Below are 19592 nucleotides of genomic sequence, written 5' to 3'. Positions count from 1 at the left end.
TGTTGACTTTAATAGATGCTTATTTAAGTAGACTGAATTTAATAGATTGAATTAAGAGTTGCTTTCTGTTTGTTTGTTTTTTTAGTCGGTAGAGCTTTGTGAAGAAGTCTAGATCAGTTTTAAGAAACAGAGAAGCTATAATTGTATGTGCACATGTGTGTGGTTATTTCCAAAGCTCTAATGTGAGTAAATCCGTAACCCTACTATGCAGTGGAGAAAGAGCAATTTTGCCAAAACATATTTTTTTTGCCTGTAAATTTTAAAAACCTGAATTAAGCAGGTGAATGTTATCAGCATTTTGGTATTGGCAGTTTTTAATTTCAATAACTCTCATGTGGCTTTCTTGTTCCAGACATAAAAAAGGACCCCAAACCTGCCAGACTAATAATTATCTCCCCGACAATATGTAAGCTGAGAAAAAACTCAACACAGGAAGCTAGGTCTGTTCCTCTGCTATAGACGTGAAAGTGCTTTTACGTGAATTTTTTACTCATCCAAGGACATAAAAGAGACAATTCTCTAGAAGAACATAATTGCACACAATACTCGTCTAAACAAATCTGCAAGTAGATAATGAGAACTCAAGTAATGAGTACAATAAAGCACTGTAGGCAGATCTTCAAAGCAAATCACACAGCCTCTAAGCTGAGCCTTATTTCACATAGAACTGTACAACATGGCGGATTAGGAAACACTGTCTCACTAATGCAATTAGGCTAAGAGAATTGCAGCTCGCATACTGCCAACCCCTTAAACGGAGGTGATGCCGCTTGTTCCCCAGGGGCCAGAGGAGAAACTAGAGCTTAGAGCGCAAAGCTGCTCTTTAAAGCTGAGATCCTATTCACCTCAGTGGGTCCTGGCTAGGAATCAGGGGCTGCACAAAAACATGGGTGGAGGAGGAGAAGCGGAGGAGAGTCTATCCACAAGATAGCTATAGGTTTAAGAAAGAAGGTAAAACTCTCATTTTGTAAACTGCATACACTCTAAAGAATTCATGCATCTGCTCCAGGTTTTTGTTAAGGCAAAAAGATAGATGCTTTTGTGCCTGGTTTCTGGGTGCTTCTTACAAAGCAATGATACTCAAAGTATGTAGCATCGGCATCCCCTGGGAACTTGGGAGAGATGCAGGCTTTTGGGTATCACCCAGTCTGGCTGGAGTCAGAATCTCTGGGCAGCGGACCCAGGAATTTTGTTTTTGGCCAAGGTCTCCATTGGTTTTCATGCTTGCCACAGTTCTTGAACTTGTTTTAAGAAGAGCAATGACCCAGGGACAAAGGAATGGGGAGAGGTACTAGAAGGGGCCAGACTGGTGAAGGTGTCTCCAGCTTCAGGCCCACTTTTTCAACTGCTAAACTGAAGAGGAGATGGAGTGCATCAGAGCAGCTAAGCTGGGTCCGCATGGAGGCCTCAGCCAGCTCCTCTGCCATTTGACAGAGTGGGACAAGGTGGGAACTTGCCCAAGACTGTACAAAAGTAGGAGGACAGTAGAGAGGAGGACTCAGACCCAGTCTCCTGACTTCTCAGGCTGTGCTTCCTGCAGGGAAGGGAGGAGTCATAGAATCTGGGAATATCTCAGACATGGTGGTAAAGGAATGAATTTAAGCAAGCTGTGTAACATGCTCACGTTTCTCTTCATTTACAAAGAGCTTCTGGGAGATAATCTTTAGGTCTTCTTCTAACTGTAAAATTCTAGTTATTTGAGAGACAAAAACACTCAAATGCCTAAAGGTGCCAAAAAAAAAAAAAAAAAAATCAACAAATTTAACGGGCCAGGTGGGGATAATGAAAAACTAGGGGTACATGTCCTTGGTGAAGAGACACTGACTCCTGGTTGTCAGGGCCCAGTAAAGGGGGTGTGGAACAGTCACAAGGCCCTGGTTGCCATCCACGGCCCCATAACTATCCTTTACCCTTGTTTGCAATCCTGTGAAAAAGAGGGCGCACACACATTACACTGTGCCTGGGCACTACGTTGGTTTAGCTCCCGCCCCCTCTGAGCGCATCGCAAGACAAGGAATCAGTGCAAGTCATTTATTGGGGAGATACAGGAAACCCTGGTAGTGAAGTGGGCAGGGAAGGCAGCCAGTCAAGGGTTAGTGAGCAATGTGGGAACCAGAGCTTACTCCCGATGAGGAAGTCCGGGAGACTGGGGAGAGCATATGCCAGAGAGCTCGTCTATCCAAGGGCAAGAGAGCCGGGGTGTTTATACCGCAACTCCCATCACATGATCCTGGGCTGCCCCTAGTGAATGTTAACTGCCTGGAATTTCTAGCCTGCTCTGGGCTGGAAGACCAGACTGCCGTGGCTAGAGAAAGTTGCCAGGAAAAGAGATGCCAGTGGTGGCACTGGGAGGGGGAGCTAGTGAGCACTGAAGGAGGAAGTCTGGTGCAGATAGGGATATGGCACCAACAGCATCCACTGAGGCACTGTTCCCCCTTACCACGCCACCTCCATGACGGCCATGTGTGAATGCAGGCACAGGGTTGTCAGATACTTTGATTTTTGTTGTTAAGGAAGACAGGAATCTGAAATTTTCTGTGACGTCTCCTGATTCTTAAATTGTGGCAATCAATTTTTAGTTAAAAAAAAAAAAAAAAGACCATAAAAATCACTGTGTATGTCCCTTTTCAATATAGGCACTGGGCTTAATAGGTCATGGGTTTGAATTCCATTCTAGCCAATGAATTTGATAAAAGCTAAATCACTCACTGTCTAGTGGCTCCTAAGTATCATCTCTCAAATGCAAGCTTCAGGCCAAGGAAATATCGTAGATGAATTTATTCAACCCTTAATTGCAAGGATAGGGGGATCACCCTCTTTGAGCTTCTACCTTGTACCCAGTTTACTTCTGATGGTTTTACAGAAATTATTTCATTTAATTCTTGCAACCACTCTATAACATGCTATTTATTTCCCTTTCAAACTGCAAATACCACATCCCCCCTGCTTAAGACGAATTAGTGACTCATTAGATATTATTTATGTCATAGACAAATAGTGAACAATTTACTCTGATCACAATTTCCCTTCTAGTCTTTGAAGGGGCCACAAAGGATTTATCCTTTTTTTAAAATTAGGCTCCACGCCCAGCATGGAGCCCAATGTGGGGCTCAAACTCATGACCTTGAGATCAAGATCTGAGCCAAGATCAAGAGTCAGATGCTTAACCGACTGAGCTACCCAGGCACCCCAGAGATTTATCCTTAAAAAAAGAAAAAAAAACTTGAGCAATTCACTGTCTCTTTTAGTTTTTTATTTTGAAATAATTATAGATTGATAGGAAGTTGCAAAGAAATGTGTACCCAGTCCTCTCTAATGTTGGCATCTTATACAACTATAGTACAATATCAACACCAAGAAACTGATCTTGGTACAATCCATAGACCTTGTTCAGATTTAATCATTTGTACATGAACTCATTTATGTATGTAGTGTGTAAGTGTGTGTATATACTTTGCAATTGTATCACATTGTAGCCTTGATTAACCACCACCACAATCAAGGTACCCAATTGCACCTTGGGGCACTTGGGTGGCTCAGGTGGTTAAGAGTCCAACTCTCGATTTCAGCTCAGGTCATGATCTCAGGGTTGTGAGATCAAGCCCTGCGTCTGGCTTTGCACTCAGTGGGGAGTCTGCTTGAGATTCTCTCTCCTTCTGCCTCTCCCCCTGCTTTTACACGCTCTCTATCTAAAATAAATAAATAAATCTTAAAAAAATGGTACCCAACTGTCCCGTCACCATGACACCTCAAGCTACCCCTTTACAGTCACCCTGCATTCCCTCACCCCTGCGACCACTAATCTTCTGTGCATTTCTATAATTATGTTATTTCACAAATGTTATATACATGGAATTATGCAGGATGTATCGTTTTGAGATTGGCTTTTATCCACTCGGCACAATTTCCTTGAGGTTCATCTAAGTGTTTACATGTATCACTGGTTCATTCCTCTTTCTTTTTGTTGAGTGGTATTCCGTGGTACAAACACATCACAGTTTGTTTAACCACTCACCTTTTGAAGGACACTCAGGTAGTTTCTAGGTCTGGGCTATAATAAATGAAACTGCTACCAACATTTGTGTGCAAGTTTATGTGTGAAAAGAAGTTTCCATTTTTCTGGAATATATGCCTAAGAATGCAATTGCTGGTACCATGCAATTTTTAGTTTTGAGAGGACTTGTTTTTCAGAGTGGCTATAATATTTCACATTCCCACCAGCAGTGTATGAATAAGTGGTGTTATCACTACTCTTCACTTTAGCCATTCTGATAGATGTGAAGTGATATCTGCTAGTTTCAATTTGTATTTCTCTAAGGGTTAATGATGCTGCACATCTCCCAGCAAGAAGAAAACTCAGTACAGCTTGTGTGACAGACAATATTTTCCAGAAAAAGTCAACAATAATATTCCTCAGCCCATGAGCTCCTTTGATGACATGAGTCAATCCTCTTCCCACGGAGGAAGGTTTTACATTCCCTCCTCCTGAACTGGAAGGGCTGTAAATACAGTGGACATGGCATTATGGAACTTTGAGTTTAGGTCATAAAATTGCCATGCACTTCCATCTTGTTTTCTTGGAACCCTCACTCTTTGAATGCAGCCTCCATGCTGAGAGGAAGGCCATGTGGAGAGTCACATCATGGGTGTTCTGCCTGACAGCTCAGCTGAGTGTCCAGCCACCAGCCAGCACGTGTAAGTGAGGAAGACTTCTAGATACATTGTCTAACCACAAGTCAGAGCAGTCCTGGCTCACTGAGCCCAGCCAACATTCAGAGCCATGTAAGAATCCTAAAATGACTTTTGATTTAAGACCCTAAGTGTGGGAGTGATTTGTTACAATGACAATAAATAAATGAGGGTGTCTTCTCTACTATAAAACTTCATGCTCTAATAAACTGGTACAAAATAAATTAGTACAAAATTTTCTTGGAATGGCCACACTATGTCTCTGCTCTCATTCTTAAAAAAAAAAAAAAAGAAAGAAAGAAAAAAGAAAGTTTCCTTTCTCTATAGAAACTGAAGAAGCCCACTGGAGTCAATATGGTGTATTGTTCTGAAATGTGAAAGAACATACTCTGGGCCCCATGGCCAGGAGCCACAGGATCTACTCAACATGCTGCTTGTTCCCTCTTCTGGAACATTCTCAACCCTGACAGCCATAGGACCCACTCCCTCAGTCTCTGCTGTAGCATCACCACCCCGGAGGGGCCTTCTCTGACCTCATCTTCCATCACTTTCTACCATATCCTTATTCTGCTTAAATTAATTATAGAAAACTTAGTGCTTATCACCACCTGTCTGGAGCTGATTTTATTTGTGTATTTATCCCATCTCCATGCCCCAACTAAACTTAAAGAAAGTAGTGGTTTTACTGTGTTCATCCTTAGAACCTACAACTGTCCCTGGCACACAGTAGAAATTCAGCGAATATTTATGGAAGGAGTGAGTGCACAAACCACTAAGGCTAAAAGCACTCACCATGTGCCAGCCCCTGGGAGCTCTTTGCAGAGTACATGGAAATTCAGGAAATGTGTGAAGCATAGGTTCTGCCCTTGAGAATGACTCTGAATGATTTAATAACCTTCTGTAAACTGTGGGGAGGGGAGATCTTTGAGCTGATTAAAGAACGAATTATCTTAGTCTCATGCCTGATATTGACACCTGACATGTGCTTGCAGCCAGGAAGCCTTTGCCATCAATCTACAGAAATAAGGGGGGAAAGCCTGCCTTAAAACTGCCCTGCTTTTTCTTTTTCTTTTTTTTTCCTGCAAGAACCAGTCCCCAGGGCCAATTTGTGGACCAGTTCAGTGCTTTGTGAATTATGTTCTGAAGACATGGAACCCTGCCTAAGTACTCTCCTGAGTCAGGCCAGGGGAAGGTCCCAGTCCTTTTCCCACAGCTCCCCACTCTCTGGGAGATTGTGCAACATGGCCGTATATCCTTTCCCTCCCTGAACCTACATTCCCTTGCAATGTGACTCTGCATCTTTGGCTAAAGGGACATTAGCAAACAAGATAAAAGCAGAGGGTTCAAACTGTAGAAAGAGCCAAGATGCCCTTCAACAGATGAATGGATAAAGAAGATGTGGTCCATATATACAATGGAATATTACTCAGCCATCAGAAAGGATGAATACCCAACTTCTACATAAACATGGATGGGACTGGAGGAGATTATGCTAAGTGAAATAAGTCAAGCAGAGAAAGACAATTATCATATGGTTTCACTTATTTGTGGAACATAAGGAATAGCGTGGAGGACATTAGGAGAAGGAAGGGAAAAATGAAGGGGGGGCAATCGGAGGTAGAGACGAACTATGAGAGACTATGGACTCTGAGAAACAAACTGAGGGTTTTAGAGGGGAGGGGGGTGGGGGAATGGGTATTAAGGAGGGCACATACTGCATGGAGCACTGGGTTATACGAAAACAATGAATTGTGGATCACTACATCAAAAACTAATGATGTATTGTATGGTGACTAACATAACATAATAAAGTAAAATAAAAAAAAAGATTCAAATTAAAAAAAAAAAGCAGAGGGTTCAAAAGTGTGCAGTGGAGCTTGCCTCTCTTGCAGCTCTGGGGAACCTTGCCACAGACATCATGGGAATAAGCCCGGGAGAGTCTGCTGGGAGATACGGGACACATGGCAAAGCACCGGGCAAATGAGTGAGGCCATCCATAGCAGGCTGACCACAAATGCAAGAGTGAGCTTGGCTGATGTCACATGGAGTGGAGATAAGCTGTTCCAGCAGAGGTCAGCCCAAATGCTGACTCACAGAACTGTGAGCAAATACATGGTTGTTGTTTTAAGCCACTAAGTGTTTGTTATGTAGCAAAAGCTGACTGATGCATCCTCTCATACCCACTTAAAAAAAAATTCAGCCAGAGTAATGGAAAAAACAGGACTTAAACTATCCATTAAAAATAATTCCAAGTTTGCGGGGTGCCTGGGTGGCTCCGTCGTTAAGCGTCTGCCTTTGGCTCAGGTCATGATCCCAGGGTCCTGGGATCAAGCCCCACATCGGGCTCCCTGCTTGGCGGGAAGCCTGCTTCTCCCTCTCCCACTCCCCCTGCTTGTGTTCCCTCTCTCGCTGTGTCTCTGTCAAATAAATAAAAAATCTAAAAAAAAAAAAAAAAAAATTCCAAGTTTGCAAGTACATATACAGGGAAAGATGGGGAGAATGGGAAATGCATTAAGGGTGATCTTTATTTTGTCCTTTATACTTTTCTGAATTTCCTGAATTTTCCACAATAGAATTGACAATCTCTTTAAAACAAAAGAAGAAAAGCCAAAGTGTTGGGGCAGTTTCTTCTAGCTGCCCTCTGATGGTTCCTGGGCAATTCTGCTGTGATTTGAACATTTTCCACATGGCTGAGGTTGCTGGGTTGTAAAAGACAGGTGTTTCAATGGGACAGCTGGCTCCCTGCATGTCAGCACTATTACCTCTGGTGGGAGTTTCAGGGAGGTTAAAAGGGCCTAGATGGTAAAAAAAATCTATGCTTCAAAACTCTTCCATCTAACTAAGACTGCCTTGAAATGCCAACTCATTCTTTCCTTGGCTACTGTAGTCTATATTCTTTTGTAACCTGGTGTGGCTGATGAGTTTCAGCGGAATCCCTTGAGCTGGCTGTGGACATGGGAAATGCAGCAATCTGGGCCTGGGTATAAGCTAGTGTAATGGATATCTTTTGTTTGCCTTTCCAGATCTATTCTCTTCCTCTCTGAGCCCTGGGACACCAACCTGTGTTGACTGCACTGATGGCTTCTGATTGGGTTCAGCCAATGGGGAGAACCAATAGGAGACTAGAAGGAAAGAATGGAGTGAGGCTTGGATATTGATTCTCCAAGCTCCCATCCTGCAGCTTCACTGTGGTCCGTCTTCCATTGAAGATCAGAGTCCTGCCAGGCATCCCTCTTCAGACAATAATTTCCATTTTCAGATTCCAGTAGCCAGTTCCCTGCCTCCCTTCCACTGACATGGGGCAGTAAGAGTGGCACTCCATTCTAGAATGCCACATGAATCCTCATGTGCTCTTATGACTTGCCTACATCTGCCCACACCTTTATTAAACTCTCCTTGAGCTGTCCACTGGAGTTTGTCTTCTCTTTCCTGCAGGAACTCTGAGAGATACTGCAGACATGCACAACTCCACAGACAGGGTGGACAAAGCCCCAGAAAAGTCATCTCTTCTCCTCCAACAAAAATAAGAACATGGAAGAAAAAGGAAAGAAATTTCCATAGTTTCTATTACTTCCCACACTTGTTGTTAAAGTGGAAAGTCATCCATCAAATTCAGATCATCAGATAATCCTGACAAATAGGATGACACAGAAGATGGTAATTTCCTTTTTGGTAAGCTTTCTGGGAAGGACAGTGGGTGACTTGTGACCAAGGAGACTTAGAATTATGAGAAAGGGTTCTTAGGAGGATAATGCCCATGACAAACAAAGTGGCAAGATAAACCATGGAGAGGCCAAACATGAAATCTTACCCGGCCATCACTTGTCAGGAGGATGGAGTCACTCTTTATGTCCCTGTGAATCACTCCTTGATTGTGAAGGTAGGAGAGAGCTCTTAGAACCGACAGACAAACAGTAGCTATCTGTTCTTCATTCATTCTGGAAAGGAAATAACATTTAAGGAGCAAAGACAGGTTTAAGAACATCTTTGAAATGATCAAGAGAGGCAGCTCCCTTGGGGTCTAGTGAACAGTCCATGCTCTCCAGCCCATGTCTGGAAAATCTACAGGAAAGGACAAAGAAGTCTTGGGATATGAGTCCTAGATCCTAAGGGTTGGCACTGAGGATGACAGGGGCCCAATATAAAGCCAAAGGAAAGAGACCCCTATTTGCTGACTTTTGGGTCATTAATGCAAGTGCACTTCCTTAGACTCTCATGGGTAATTCCTTAGGTATTGATAAACCTCCAGGTTCCTACAGAGAGACGGCACTGAATAGAGCCAAGGTTCCAAGTATGCCTGATAGGTGACCTTGACCAAGCCCTTTTAACTTCCTCAGGTTTCTTTTTTCCTCATCTTGGAAATGGGGACATCCACAATTCTCTTTAAGGCTGGACTTGGACAACACGGTCTTTGGATGTCTAAGATCCCCCAGGATTAGCCCTGCCTCCAGGAGCTGGAGATTCCTGCTGCTCTAGGTCCTTCCATCAAGAAGGAAACCGGACTTAGTTACTAATAACTACGTGTAATTGGATGATTCTTGAACAAACTGACCATAGGAATGAGAAAGGCAAGCATAGCTCTGGATATATACTCCCACATTTCATGGCTGCACCCTTCTGAAGAAGGGTTCTGGCTTCAGAGGAGACTGAGGTCAAGTGACCTGCCCAAGGTTACCCAGCTAAGAAAGTGACCAGATCATGATTACAACCCCACCTCTTTTTGAGTTCAGACCCATGCTTTTCCAATGTCCCCATTGTATCACATTGCCATGGCAACTCATATGAATGGCTTTTCAGCCATGAAGAACCTCGGTGGGAAGAATTACTTGGCCATCAGTGCCCTCACAACAACCCACAGAGGCCTAACTCATCTGGGTATAAAACTTACTCCCTCTCACAGAGACAGTGTGAAACTCAAGCCAGACAGTGAATGTGAAAGAACTCTTAAAAGTCATGCCAACAGAGGAGACTGTCAGGAGAGACAGAGGGTGTAACTGACCAGAGCCCAAATTCAAGGACAGCCTTGGAAAAATCACCCCGGAGAACTCTTAGCTCAGCAGGACAAGGAAATGGATGGCCCAGAATCTGTATCAGTCTTGTTGATGCCAGCAAACCATGTCTGAGTAAAATTAGGATTCAAAGTAAAATCCAAGGAGGTGGCCAATTAGGAGAAAGTCGAGGGTATAAAGTGGATGGGTATCCCTTCTCTTCGAAGAGGCTTATTCCAGCAATGCCTTGGTCTCCTACTAAGGCAGGCAAGAAGAAAATGTTCTTGTCTGAGAGTGGAAATCTACAACTTCTGTGTTCTTAGTTTTGTGTGAGTGGGTTTTGTATGAATGGGCTGGTCATTGTGCTGGATTGTGAAAACAATGGATGACAACTTCACATCTGCCCACAGCAGAGCCCTTGGAGGTTTAGAGCATCGTCAGCAGGGATAAGCTCAAATATACCTTAAAAATAATTCAGGAGCAACAATCACCTTCTTTAATAAAATTCATTTTTCTAGGATTCCATGAGATTCCAGTTATTTGAAGTAGACATAAAGATTATTTACAGGTCAACAACAACAAAAGTTAATGGAATCTGAGCTCCCATCACTGACTGAAAAATCACCTTTAACTGGCCTATGTGACAAATACTACTGATTCTGAATTCAGTGGCTCTGAAATGTATAGGACCCACTGTAGAAAGACTGTGCTTTCCTACTTCTGCAGGGAGGAAGCCTGAATTGGGATAAAGATGCCTCAGTTCTGGAATCAAATCCAAATTCAAATCCTGGCTCTGTTTTGTAGAGGTGTGTCAAGGTTACATGAGTTAATGTTTGAAGTGCTTGACACTTTCCTTTGCCTTCTAGAACTCTCTGTTCCTGGAAATCAGTAGGATGTAATTTAATAAGATGTTAGGTAGGGCTAAAAGTTTGGTATCCATAGGAAAAGCTGAGCACCTGGCTACCTTATGGTCAGTCTGGGTAGAGCCTGAGATTCTGCATTTCTAACAAGCTTCTAGGTGATGTTGATGCTGCTATTCTCCAGAACACACTTTGAGTAGCAAGGAGTTATTTTATTAATCAATCAATCATTCAGTAAAGCATTTATTGAATATCTACTATAGGAAACTCTCTGAATGATTCAAGAATTAAAATTTAAATTTAAGATTCAAAGGATTTCAAGTTCTAAATATTCAGCGTTCCTTGACATACAATTTCTCTCCGCTCTGCGGAGCTCTCTGCCTTCAACAGGAAATTATTGACAAAACTGGATGGAGAGGATTAGAGAACACAGTGGATTCCAGAGAGGCTAGCTCTTAAGTGGATCCCACTGACACACAATAAAAACTAAAAAACAAAACAAAACAAAACAAAACAAAACAAAACCTTGACAAAGAGAGAGCTCCAGAGAGACATGTGTAGCTATCTGAAGCTCTCCAGGGCAGGAAAAAAAAAAATCCTCTCCTCTGGATATATTTTTATTAATGGTTTTAGATGTAAGTCACCTTTGTCTTAAGCTTAGGTTTCTTCAGTATATTTGTTTCTGTAAGTTAAGATGATCTTATGTGTTGGGGGGGGGGGTTGTGTCCTATGGTTATACCAACAGGGATCTGCCATCTGAAATGTTGGTGATAAATGTTCAGTGTCTTCCCTTATGTTCTTTTGTTTTTAGATAGTCTACTGAGACTGAGAGCTGTAGGGGGTTAGGATTGAAACATCGCCCGATTTTAGGGAGAAACAGCAGGATATTCTATCCCTCACAGTGTTCCTTAATACCTTCTTGCTACCTTGCTTTCCCCTTATTGTTCACTTGGATTCACTTATGATTTAGGCACCATTTCAGTGATATCAGCTAACATGTAGTGCCTCTCCTTCTTGACAGTCATCTCTTAGCCCTTTGGAGTTTTATTTACTACCAAGAGCAAATTTAAAGTTTCCCAAAGGTAACATGGTTTTTTAAAAAAATATGTCTGTTCCTTAGAACCTTGCTTCTCTAAGGTGGTCTATGAACCAGGAACATTGGTGTCATTTGGGAGCGTGTTAGAATAGAATATCATGCCCCTTCCTATTGAATCAGGTTCTGCACTTTACTAAGACCCACAGGTAATTTGTATGCATATTAAAATATGAAGAACACTGTCTTAGCACATACTTTGTCTCCCTTCAATGTCTTTTTCCTCCCACTTGCCTTCTTAGTAAACTCCTATGCATCTCTCAAAACTCATCTTGGTTATCACTTTATATTGGAAATCTTTCTTTATTTTCCCTGTTAGAGATACTCAGGTATTCTTCTTTGCTGCTTCTATATCTCTTTCTACTTCTGCACAGGTATTATATTTATTTCTAACCTGTGACATCCTTGAGGGAATATATTTCAGACTTTAATTGTTTGTATCTTTTGTGTCCCTGGCACTCAGGAAAGAGCCTGGCACATAAAAGGTGATCAATAAACAATTAAATGACCAAAAGTGACACATCAGGGAAGCAAGAAGCAGAGGTAATAATAATTAACCATTGTTACTTGCAAGACTATTTAAAAACAGAATTGAAGAATTTCAATTACGTAGGTTTCTTATTATAACATAAAACTTTGACTCATCTTCCATCTGTGTCTTCCTCACCCAGGTACTCTTGGTGGTATTACCACAGTGCAATAGCATGGCAACTCAGAATAAAATTCAGTTTTAGAAAAATACATAGGAATGGGAAATTCTATTGTTTGGCACCAAAAGTCCATTGTCATCAGCTTGCTGACTTAAAATCATTAGGTATTAATGAATTTCTGGAGGACAAGGAGAATGTTAACTGAATGAATGAATTATACATACAGGATATTACAACAGGCACTTAGGGAATATAAAGTCATTGTCCCCAACTTCAAAGGGCTTACAATTTATAAAGAGGTCATAGAAACAGTCATTGAGGCCTTACCCTGGAGAAGAAATAATAAGCACTTGGAATTATTTGTCTGGATAATGAAGAGACATACCTGGTATGAGTGACAATGTCCGTCAAGGCACCACCTTCTAGAAATTCCATGACCACCCAGAGCTCATCGCTGACAAGGTAGCTGTTGTACATGTCGACCACGTTGTCATGGTGGTAATCCCGCATTATCACAACCTGGGCAAATGGAAAGATGCTGTTTGACTTGTGATGGTGAAATCTGGCTTTCTGTTCTCTTATGGCCCCAACTGTGCTGTGAGTAGAATTGATTAAGAAATATTGATTTTGGGGGGATTTATTCAGGAGTCTATTATAGACAAAAAGTATCGAGGGTAGCTAGCAGCAATAAAAGGAATCAAGTTAGTCAGTTCAGAGAAAATGGCAGCACAACCAGACACTGGGTTTGGAGATAGTAAGAGTGAAAACAGGCAGAACCCTGGCAAGGTTTATACTCACAAGAAGGACTATTGTTGACTGTTTGGGTGGGGAGCAGGTAGGATATGATCAGATATCCCTAAGGGTCTCTGTTAGAATGCACTATCCATACTCTACCATTGTTTAACCTGGCAAAAGATCACCAGCTCTAAAGGGCAAATGATGAGTATGAAGTAAATGAAGTGAACAGTAGGAGTGGGGCTACATGAAGCTAACGTAACATCTTGGGAGGAGGTCTGGGTTGAGTGTGAGAGAGGTTTGGGCTGAATACAGAGGATAGGTCTTGAAAGTAAAGACAAATATGACTCAGGCATATACAAGGCTAACTTGAACTTACTGGAGAGAGCTTCCAAGAATTGCTGCCCCGTGGCTGCTTCTGGTGACATTTTCAGATTTAATGTTAACTAATAAATTACAAAGTTATCTACATTATATTGCCCTGCCTGTTCTGGCATTGTGATTTGGAAATAAGTTCCAGAAATTAGCATTGTAGAAGTGACAAGCTGAAGCCCACTCACCTGGGGCTCTCTCTGAGATGTGGAACACAGCGAGAAAATGAACACCCATGGGGGCTGGAGCCATGTGTGCCTTCTTGTGAGCCTCCATAGAAGAGGGACCCAAAGTCACACCTGATTGCATTTTTATAATGTCTGTTAGGAGATGTGAGTGGTGCATCCTTTGCTGGAGACTGACGTATTAGCTAACATTGGAATCCTGACTTGCTATCTTTAAGACCTAAATTTTCCATCCACAAAAGCTCATTTCTCTTCCCTAAACTCTCATAAAATCAATAGATGACTATTACTTCAAAATATTTTATGTCCTTAGACATAGGTATTCATATTTTTCCACCTATGTGCATTTTAGAACTTTAAAGTAATAAGTGTAAAACGCAAATGAAGTGGAAAAATATGTGCATTTTAGAACTTTAAAGTAATAAGTGTAAAAGGCAAATGAAGTGGAAAAATACGTGCAACACATAGAAAAGGGTTAATTCGTTAATATATCAAGAGCTCTCACTTATCAATAAGACGAATGCTACCACCCTAATTGGAAAGTGTGCAAAGGACATATGGTTTAATAAAATAAAAATGGCCTAAAAACATATAAAAGTAATTTCACCCTCCCTAGTAATAATAGTGTTAATTAAAGCAGGAAGATTTATTCATGTCTATCAGATTAACAGAGATAATTTGACAGTATCCAGTGCCAGTGAGAATGAAACAGGACCATCAGTGAGGGTCCTCATTGTTACAAACTTTCTGTAAGTCAATACTCTATATCACTTTCTCTAAAGAGAAAAAAATAAAGAAAGGAAATCCTGAAATATTAATGTAGGCTATTTCTTGGTTGTGAGATTATGGGACATTTTCTATATTTTCCATATTTTCCACAGGAAGAATTCATCATTGCTATAGTTAGGAACACGTATCTTAAAGTTCCTAAAGAGTGAGAATCCATTGGTAAACTAACCTCTTTTGAGATTTAAAAAAAATGGCTACAAAGGGTATACATGGTACCACGACCATGTATATATACCCATGTAGATAGTGTAGCACAAGGCTTTGGAATCTGCTAGAATTCAAATCCCAGCTCTGCCATCAACCTGCTGTATGTGACCCTGGGCTAGTCACTTCACCTGAGTCCAGATTTCCTCGTGGCCATGGCAATAACATCTTTCTGTCTCACAGGTTGGTTGTGTGACTCAAGCCAGATCAGTGCTTAGCACGGGGGCTGATCCGCATGAGGCACCTTATAGAAGTAGCAGCCGTACACGCATAGAGGAAGACCAGAAGGAAGGATTGTGGGAGCATGGTTTTTGTATTTATATTTCCAGTGCTTTCTGATGTCCTGAACTGTACAGGTAATATTTTTGAAATGGGAAGTAAACGTTACACAGGAGAGAAAGAGTGATCTGAACACACCATCTACCTCATTAAAAAGCAGTTCTCGCCTCTGTTGCTTTCGGAGGTCCATCTTCTTCACAGCGACTTGTTTCCCCGTGTGTTTCTCGGTGGCGATGCACACAATGCCGGTCGATCCTTCTCCGATTTTGATAAAGTTGTCCAGGTATTCCCTGGGGTCTCCTGGGCTGACTACCAGCTGCAGAGCAGCCCGAAACTGTTCGTGGGACACCCTGGAGGGCTGCTGGTCTGAAGAGGAACCCCAGCTGGGTGGGGGGTAGGTGCTGGATGAGATACTCAGGGAGCTCAGGTAAGAAGCTGTGGAGATGTACTGGGAACTGGTCTGCAGGGAGGGGTGGTGGTACAGGGTGGCTTTGTGGTACCCAGATGGGTACTGGTGGCTGCTTGAGGAATAGCCTGCTTTGCTTTGACTTTGAGGTAGTTTGGCGGGGCCCCTGGGGTAGGTGTCAGACCCTGACAGCGGAGGGCTGAGGACCATCTGTGCTCGATCGTAATCCACCTGGGAAGACAGACACAGATGGAGAATATTCACATGCTAGATCTGAATGCCGCAGTGAGCCAAGCCACAGCTGGCTTGAATGAAGAGCACCGTGCATGATACGGTTGTGGGTGATGCTTACCTTGTGAGGTCCGAGGTTGCTCCTGCTTCTACCCTTTACCCTACGACCTCCCCATCCAGCTGGTTTTTTCCCCCTTTCCCTACTAAAATCCCCAGAAGCAGGGACGCCTGGGTGGCTCAGTCGGTTAAGTGGTTAAGCGTCGGCCTTCGGCTCAGGTCATGATCCCAGGGTCCTGGGATCGAGTACTGTATTGGGCTCCTTGCTCAGCAAGGAGCCTGCTTCTCCCTCTGCCTGCCACTCCCCCTGCTTATGCCCTCTCTCTCTCTGAGAAATAAATAAAATCTTAAAAAAAAAAACGAACAAACCCAGAAGCAGACTATGAGACCTGAATTTAAATGCAGTGGTGGGAGGTGATTCCAGGAGAAGTGAGACAAGGAAAGGGAAAACCAATAAAGGCTGAGTCATTGAGTATGATGGTTAATTTTATGTGTTTACTTGGCTAGGCTATGGCATCTGGTTGTTTGGTCAAAAACTAGTCTAGATACTGTGAAGGTATTTTTTTTTTTTAGATATGCTTAACATTTAAATCAGTAGATTTTGAGCAAAGCAGATTGCCCTCCATAATGTGGGTACGCTGCATCCCATCAGTTAAAAGCTTTAAGTGAAATGATTGATGTCATCCACAGAGGAGAGGCTCTCTCTGTGTACACAAACAGCCCCCGCCACAGGTTGTCTCTCTGGTGAACCCCAACATGCACAGCAAGTTACCAATCAAGCAACTGGAACCTAATACCACCAGGTAACTCTGCGCCCTGGGAGAGTATATTAAACATGTACCTTGGAGCTGTCCCATCTGAGGGGCCAAGAGCTGGGGTATTTATGCACCAGCTCCCTTCAAAACACTGTTTAACATCTGCTTCCATGAATATTAATTTCCTGGCACTTCTGACTTGCCATGTCCTGGGCTGGTAGGCTCTAGTGGGAAGAGACAGCGCTTAGACCAGAATTTCTCAATCTTGGTACCATTGATTTTGGCGTCCAGATAACTCTCTGATGTGGGCGAATGTCCTGTGTGTTGCAGGATGTTCAGCAGCATCCCTGGACTCTACCCACTAGATTCCAGTAGCATCTACTAACTTCTGCCAGTTATGACCAAAAACATTTCTTGAGATATTGCCAAATGTCCCCAGAATATGGGCAAAATTGCTCTTGGCTGAGAACTACCGCTTTAGACAAAGGAAAGCAGTGTTGGCAGATAGAAACAATAGGTGATTAAGGGATACAGTTGGGGCACCAACTGTACTCTTTGCTCCTAGGAAAGGGCCTTCTCCCACTCATGTGAACCACAGGGAGAGTTTTAGTTAAAATGTGCCTTATCCAAGGTGTTATTTGGTATTTAGACCCTATTTTCTTTTTCAGGAATAAAAGATCCCACCTGTCATTAAAGGATGTTAGTCTTCAGTGAGAAATTTCATGGGTAGAATGCTTTCCCCATGCTTTTGAACTCATATGCTAGAGGGGGGTATGTACTATCCACACACATAACCTAGCAGATATATGTAAAAGGGAAAATAGGCTCCCTGTCCTAAGCAGCTTTTCAGTGTGGACCATAAGGTAAACACATGCAATGTTCTCATCAAATAAGTAGAAATATAATTGAAAGTAGCCAACATTTGCAGGAGTGTGTGTGTGAAAGGAAATTTGGTCATCCCTCAAAAAGATTCTTGCAGAAAACATTCTACTCTAGTTATGAAGACTGGATTGAGGGAACTCAGTGGAGAATAGGGAGGGCAGACAGAGCAGGGATGAGGGGGGAGTCAGTGAGAGGTTTATAGGACACTAGGTGTACATTCCAGTAATCACTCCCTGGGAGGGATCAGGAAGGACCCCTGACTAGCCCTGGAAAAACTGAGGTCATGTCTGGTAAATATACCACAGCATAACACATTCACCCCCTTGCCCAGGACAGAAGGCACTAATCAATCACTGCCCTCTTGTGTGATATTCTGATGACAACACAATGCTGTGTATACCAAAGATGTTCAAAAAAGATTTTTTGATTGGACTTCAGGCTCCTTCTTAACACAGTACCCTAGGAAGGCTCTACCTCTCTACTGCAGTGTACATGAAATGATGTGGACATGTCCCCATACCCCATCCACCCCAAGGATCTAGATCTACTCTAATATGGTGGGTACTGGCCACATGTAGCTACTTCATTGAAATCAATAAAAAAATAAAATTAAAATAAAAAAATTCAGTTCCTCAGTCACATTAATCACATTTTAAGTATCTAGTACCCACCACATTGGACAGCATAAACAACATTTCCACCATTGCAGAAAGTTCTATTGGGTGGTATCTTTCCAAATAAACCCATTGCTCCCATGCAGTACATTCATTAATTTATTTAGTCTACAAATTAATCCTTGAGCCACTATTATGTGCTAGGCACCATTTCAGGTGCCATGGGAAGATCCAGCAATAATAAAAATGGATGGTATTTCTGCCCTCCTGGGGTTTACACATTCTAGAGAAGCAGACAGATAATATACAAGAAAACCAATAAATGTATAGTATGCAGTCCAGTAGTAATAGAGATAGGAAGGGAAATAGAGGAAAGGGTTAAAATGAGTGAGGTGCCATCCTGGATGTGAAGGTCAAGGAAGGCATCTCTGAGAGTGTGCCATTGGAGGGATTAGGCGCAATGTCTATGTGGGGAGGGGTAGTCTGGGCAGAGGGCACAGCACCCACAGGGTTCTAGGCAAATACGGGCTTCACAAACAGCACAGAGGCTCTTTTGGTATGGAGGGGAGTCAGTTTGGAATAATGGCCAGAAAAGCAGCCAGAGGGATGATCATGTAGGTCATGGCAAGGGCACTGGCAGTCACTCCAAGTGAGGTGGGAACCACTGGAGTTTGCTGAGGAGAGAAGAGAGATATGAGCTTGATGTTGATCTCTGGATGCTGGAGGAGAAGAGACCTTTGTGGCAAAGGTGGAAACAGGGATGCCAAGTTAGCTTATTGTGGTCAATGTGAGTTGAGATTAGAGAGGGTGCTATAGTTGGGATAAGAAAAGCTGGGGCCCAGGGTAGGGTCTGAAGATAGAGCTGACATGATTTGCTGATGGACTGGATTAAAATGTGAAAGGAAAGAGTCAAAGATGACTCCCAGGATTTTGGCCTGAGCAACAGGCCATTTAATGATATGAGGAGTAGAGGGGCAGGGGTAGGCTCGTGAAGTGTGGTAATCAGCCTCCATCCAAGATGGCACCTGAGGATCCTTGTGTAGTCCCCTCCTACACCATATCAGGCTCATCTCTGTGATCCAAAGAATACAGTGGAAGTGATAGCAAGTGCCTTCTGGGACTGAAAAAGATATTGTGGCTCCATTGCCCTCTCTCTTGGATCACTTGCTCTGACTCTCTCCTGCTGTCACGGCATAAGGACACTTAAGAATCTTACAGAGAGGTTCAAGTGCAAAACCTCCTGCCAAGAGTCAGAAACTGAGGCCTTCCACCAACAGCCATATGAACCATCCTAGAAGTGATCATCTGGCCCGAGTCAAGCCTTCAGAGGACTAGCCCTGGCAGACATCTTGACTGCCACCTCTTGAGAGTCTCAAGGCCAGAATCATCCAGCTAGTTTAGTCACAGGAAACTGACCCAAAGAAACTGTGTGAGATAATAAATGTTCATTATTGTTTTAAATTGTTAAGTTTTGTGATAATTTGTTATACAGCAAGAGGTAACTATTGCATGGTAAAACCAAGAATTCTGGCATGGCCGTGTCAAGTTTGGGAGAACTATCAAGCATTCATGCAGAAATGTTGCTGAGGTGACTGAGACATGCTTTGAGTCCAGGAAAGAGCAGAAACAGATGACCCACACTTGAGATTCATTGGTGAGAATCATGCCATTAGCTGGTATTAAAAGCCATGCTGTTGCATGTGTAAGAGAAGGTCCAAGGACCCCAACACTCAGAGACCAGAAGCAGCAGAAGATGTTGCATAAAGGACCAGAGACGTGGCCAGTGATGTAGGAAACAGAGTA

The 19592-nt window shown here is 42.7% G+C and overlaps 1 protein-coding gene across 1 annotated transcript in view; it reads right to left on the bottom strand.

The window, feature by feature from the left end:
• PAK5 (p21 (RAC1) activated kinase 5) overlaps positions 1 to 19592 on the bottom strand; it is a 288487-nt gene that overhangs the window by 8036 nt on the left and 260859 nt on the right. The window contains exons 5-7 of the mRNA XM_036067827.2: positions 14990 to 15481; positions 12666 to 12799; positions 8501 to 8627 (exon numbers count right to left, since the gene is read on the bottom strand). Of these exons, the coding sequence (XP_035923720.2) occupies positions 8501 to 8627; positions 12666 to 12799; positions 14990 to 15481 (753 nt within the window). The remainder of the gene's footprint in view (positions 1 to 8500; positions 8628 to 12665; positions 12800 to 14989; positions 15482 to 19592) is intronic.

The sequence above is a fragment of the Halichoerus grypus genome, chromosome 10 (genome assembly GCF_964656455.1).
Source record: "Halichoerus grypus chromosome 10, mHalGry1.hap1.1, whole genome shotgun sequence".
NCBI classification, from domain to species: Eukaryota; Metazoa; Chordata; class Mammalia; order Carnivora; family Phocidae; genus Halichoerus; species Halichoerus grypus.
The sequence above is the reverse complement of the archived record's forward strand: the minus strand, read 5'-3'. Positions and strand labels throughout refer to the sequence as shown.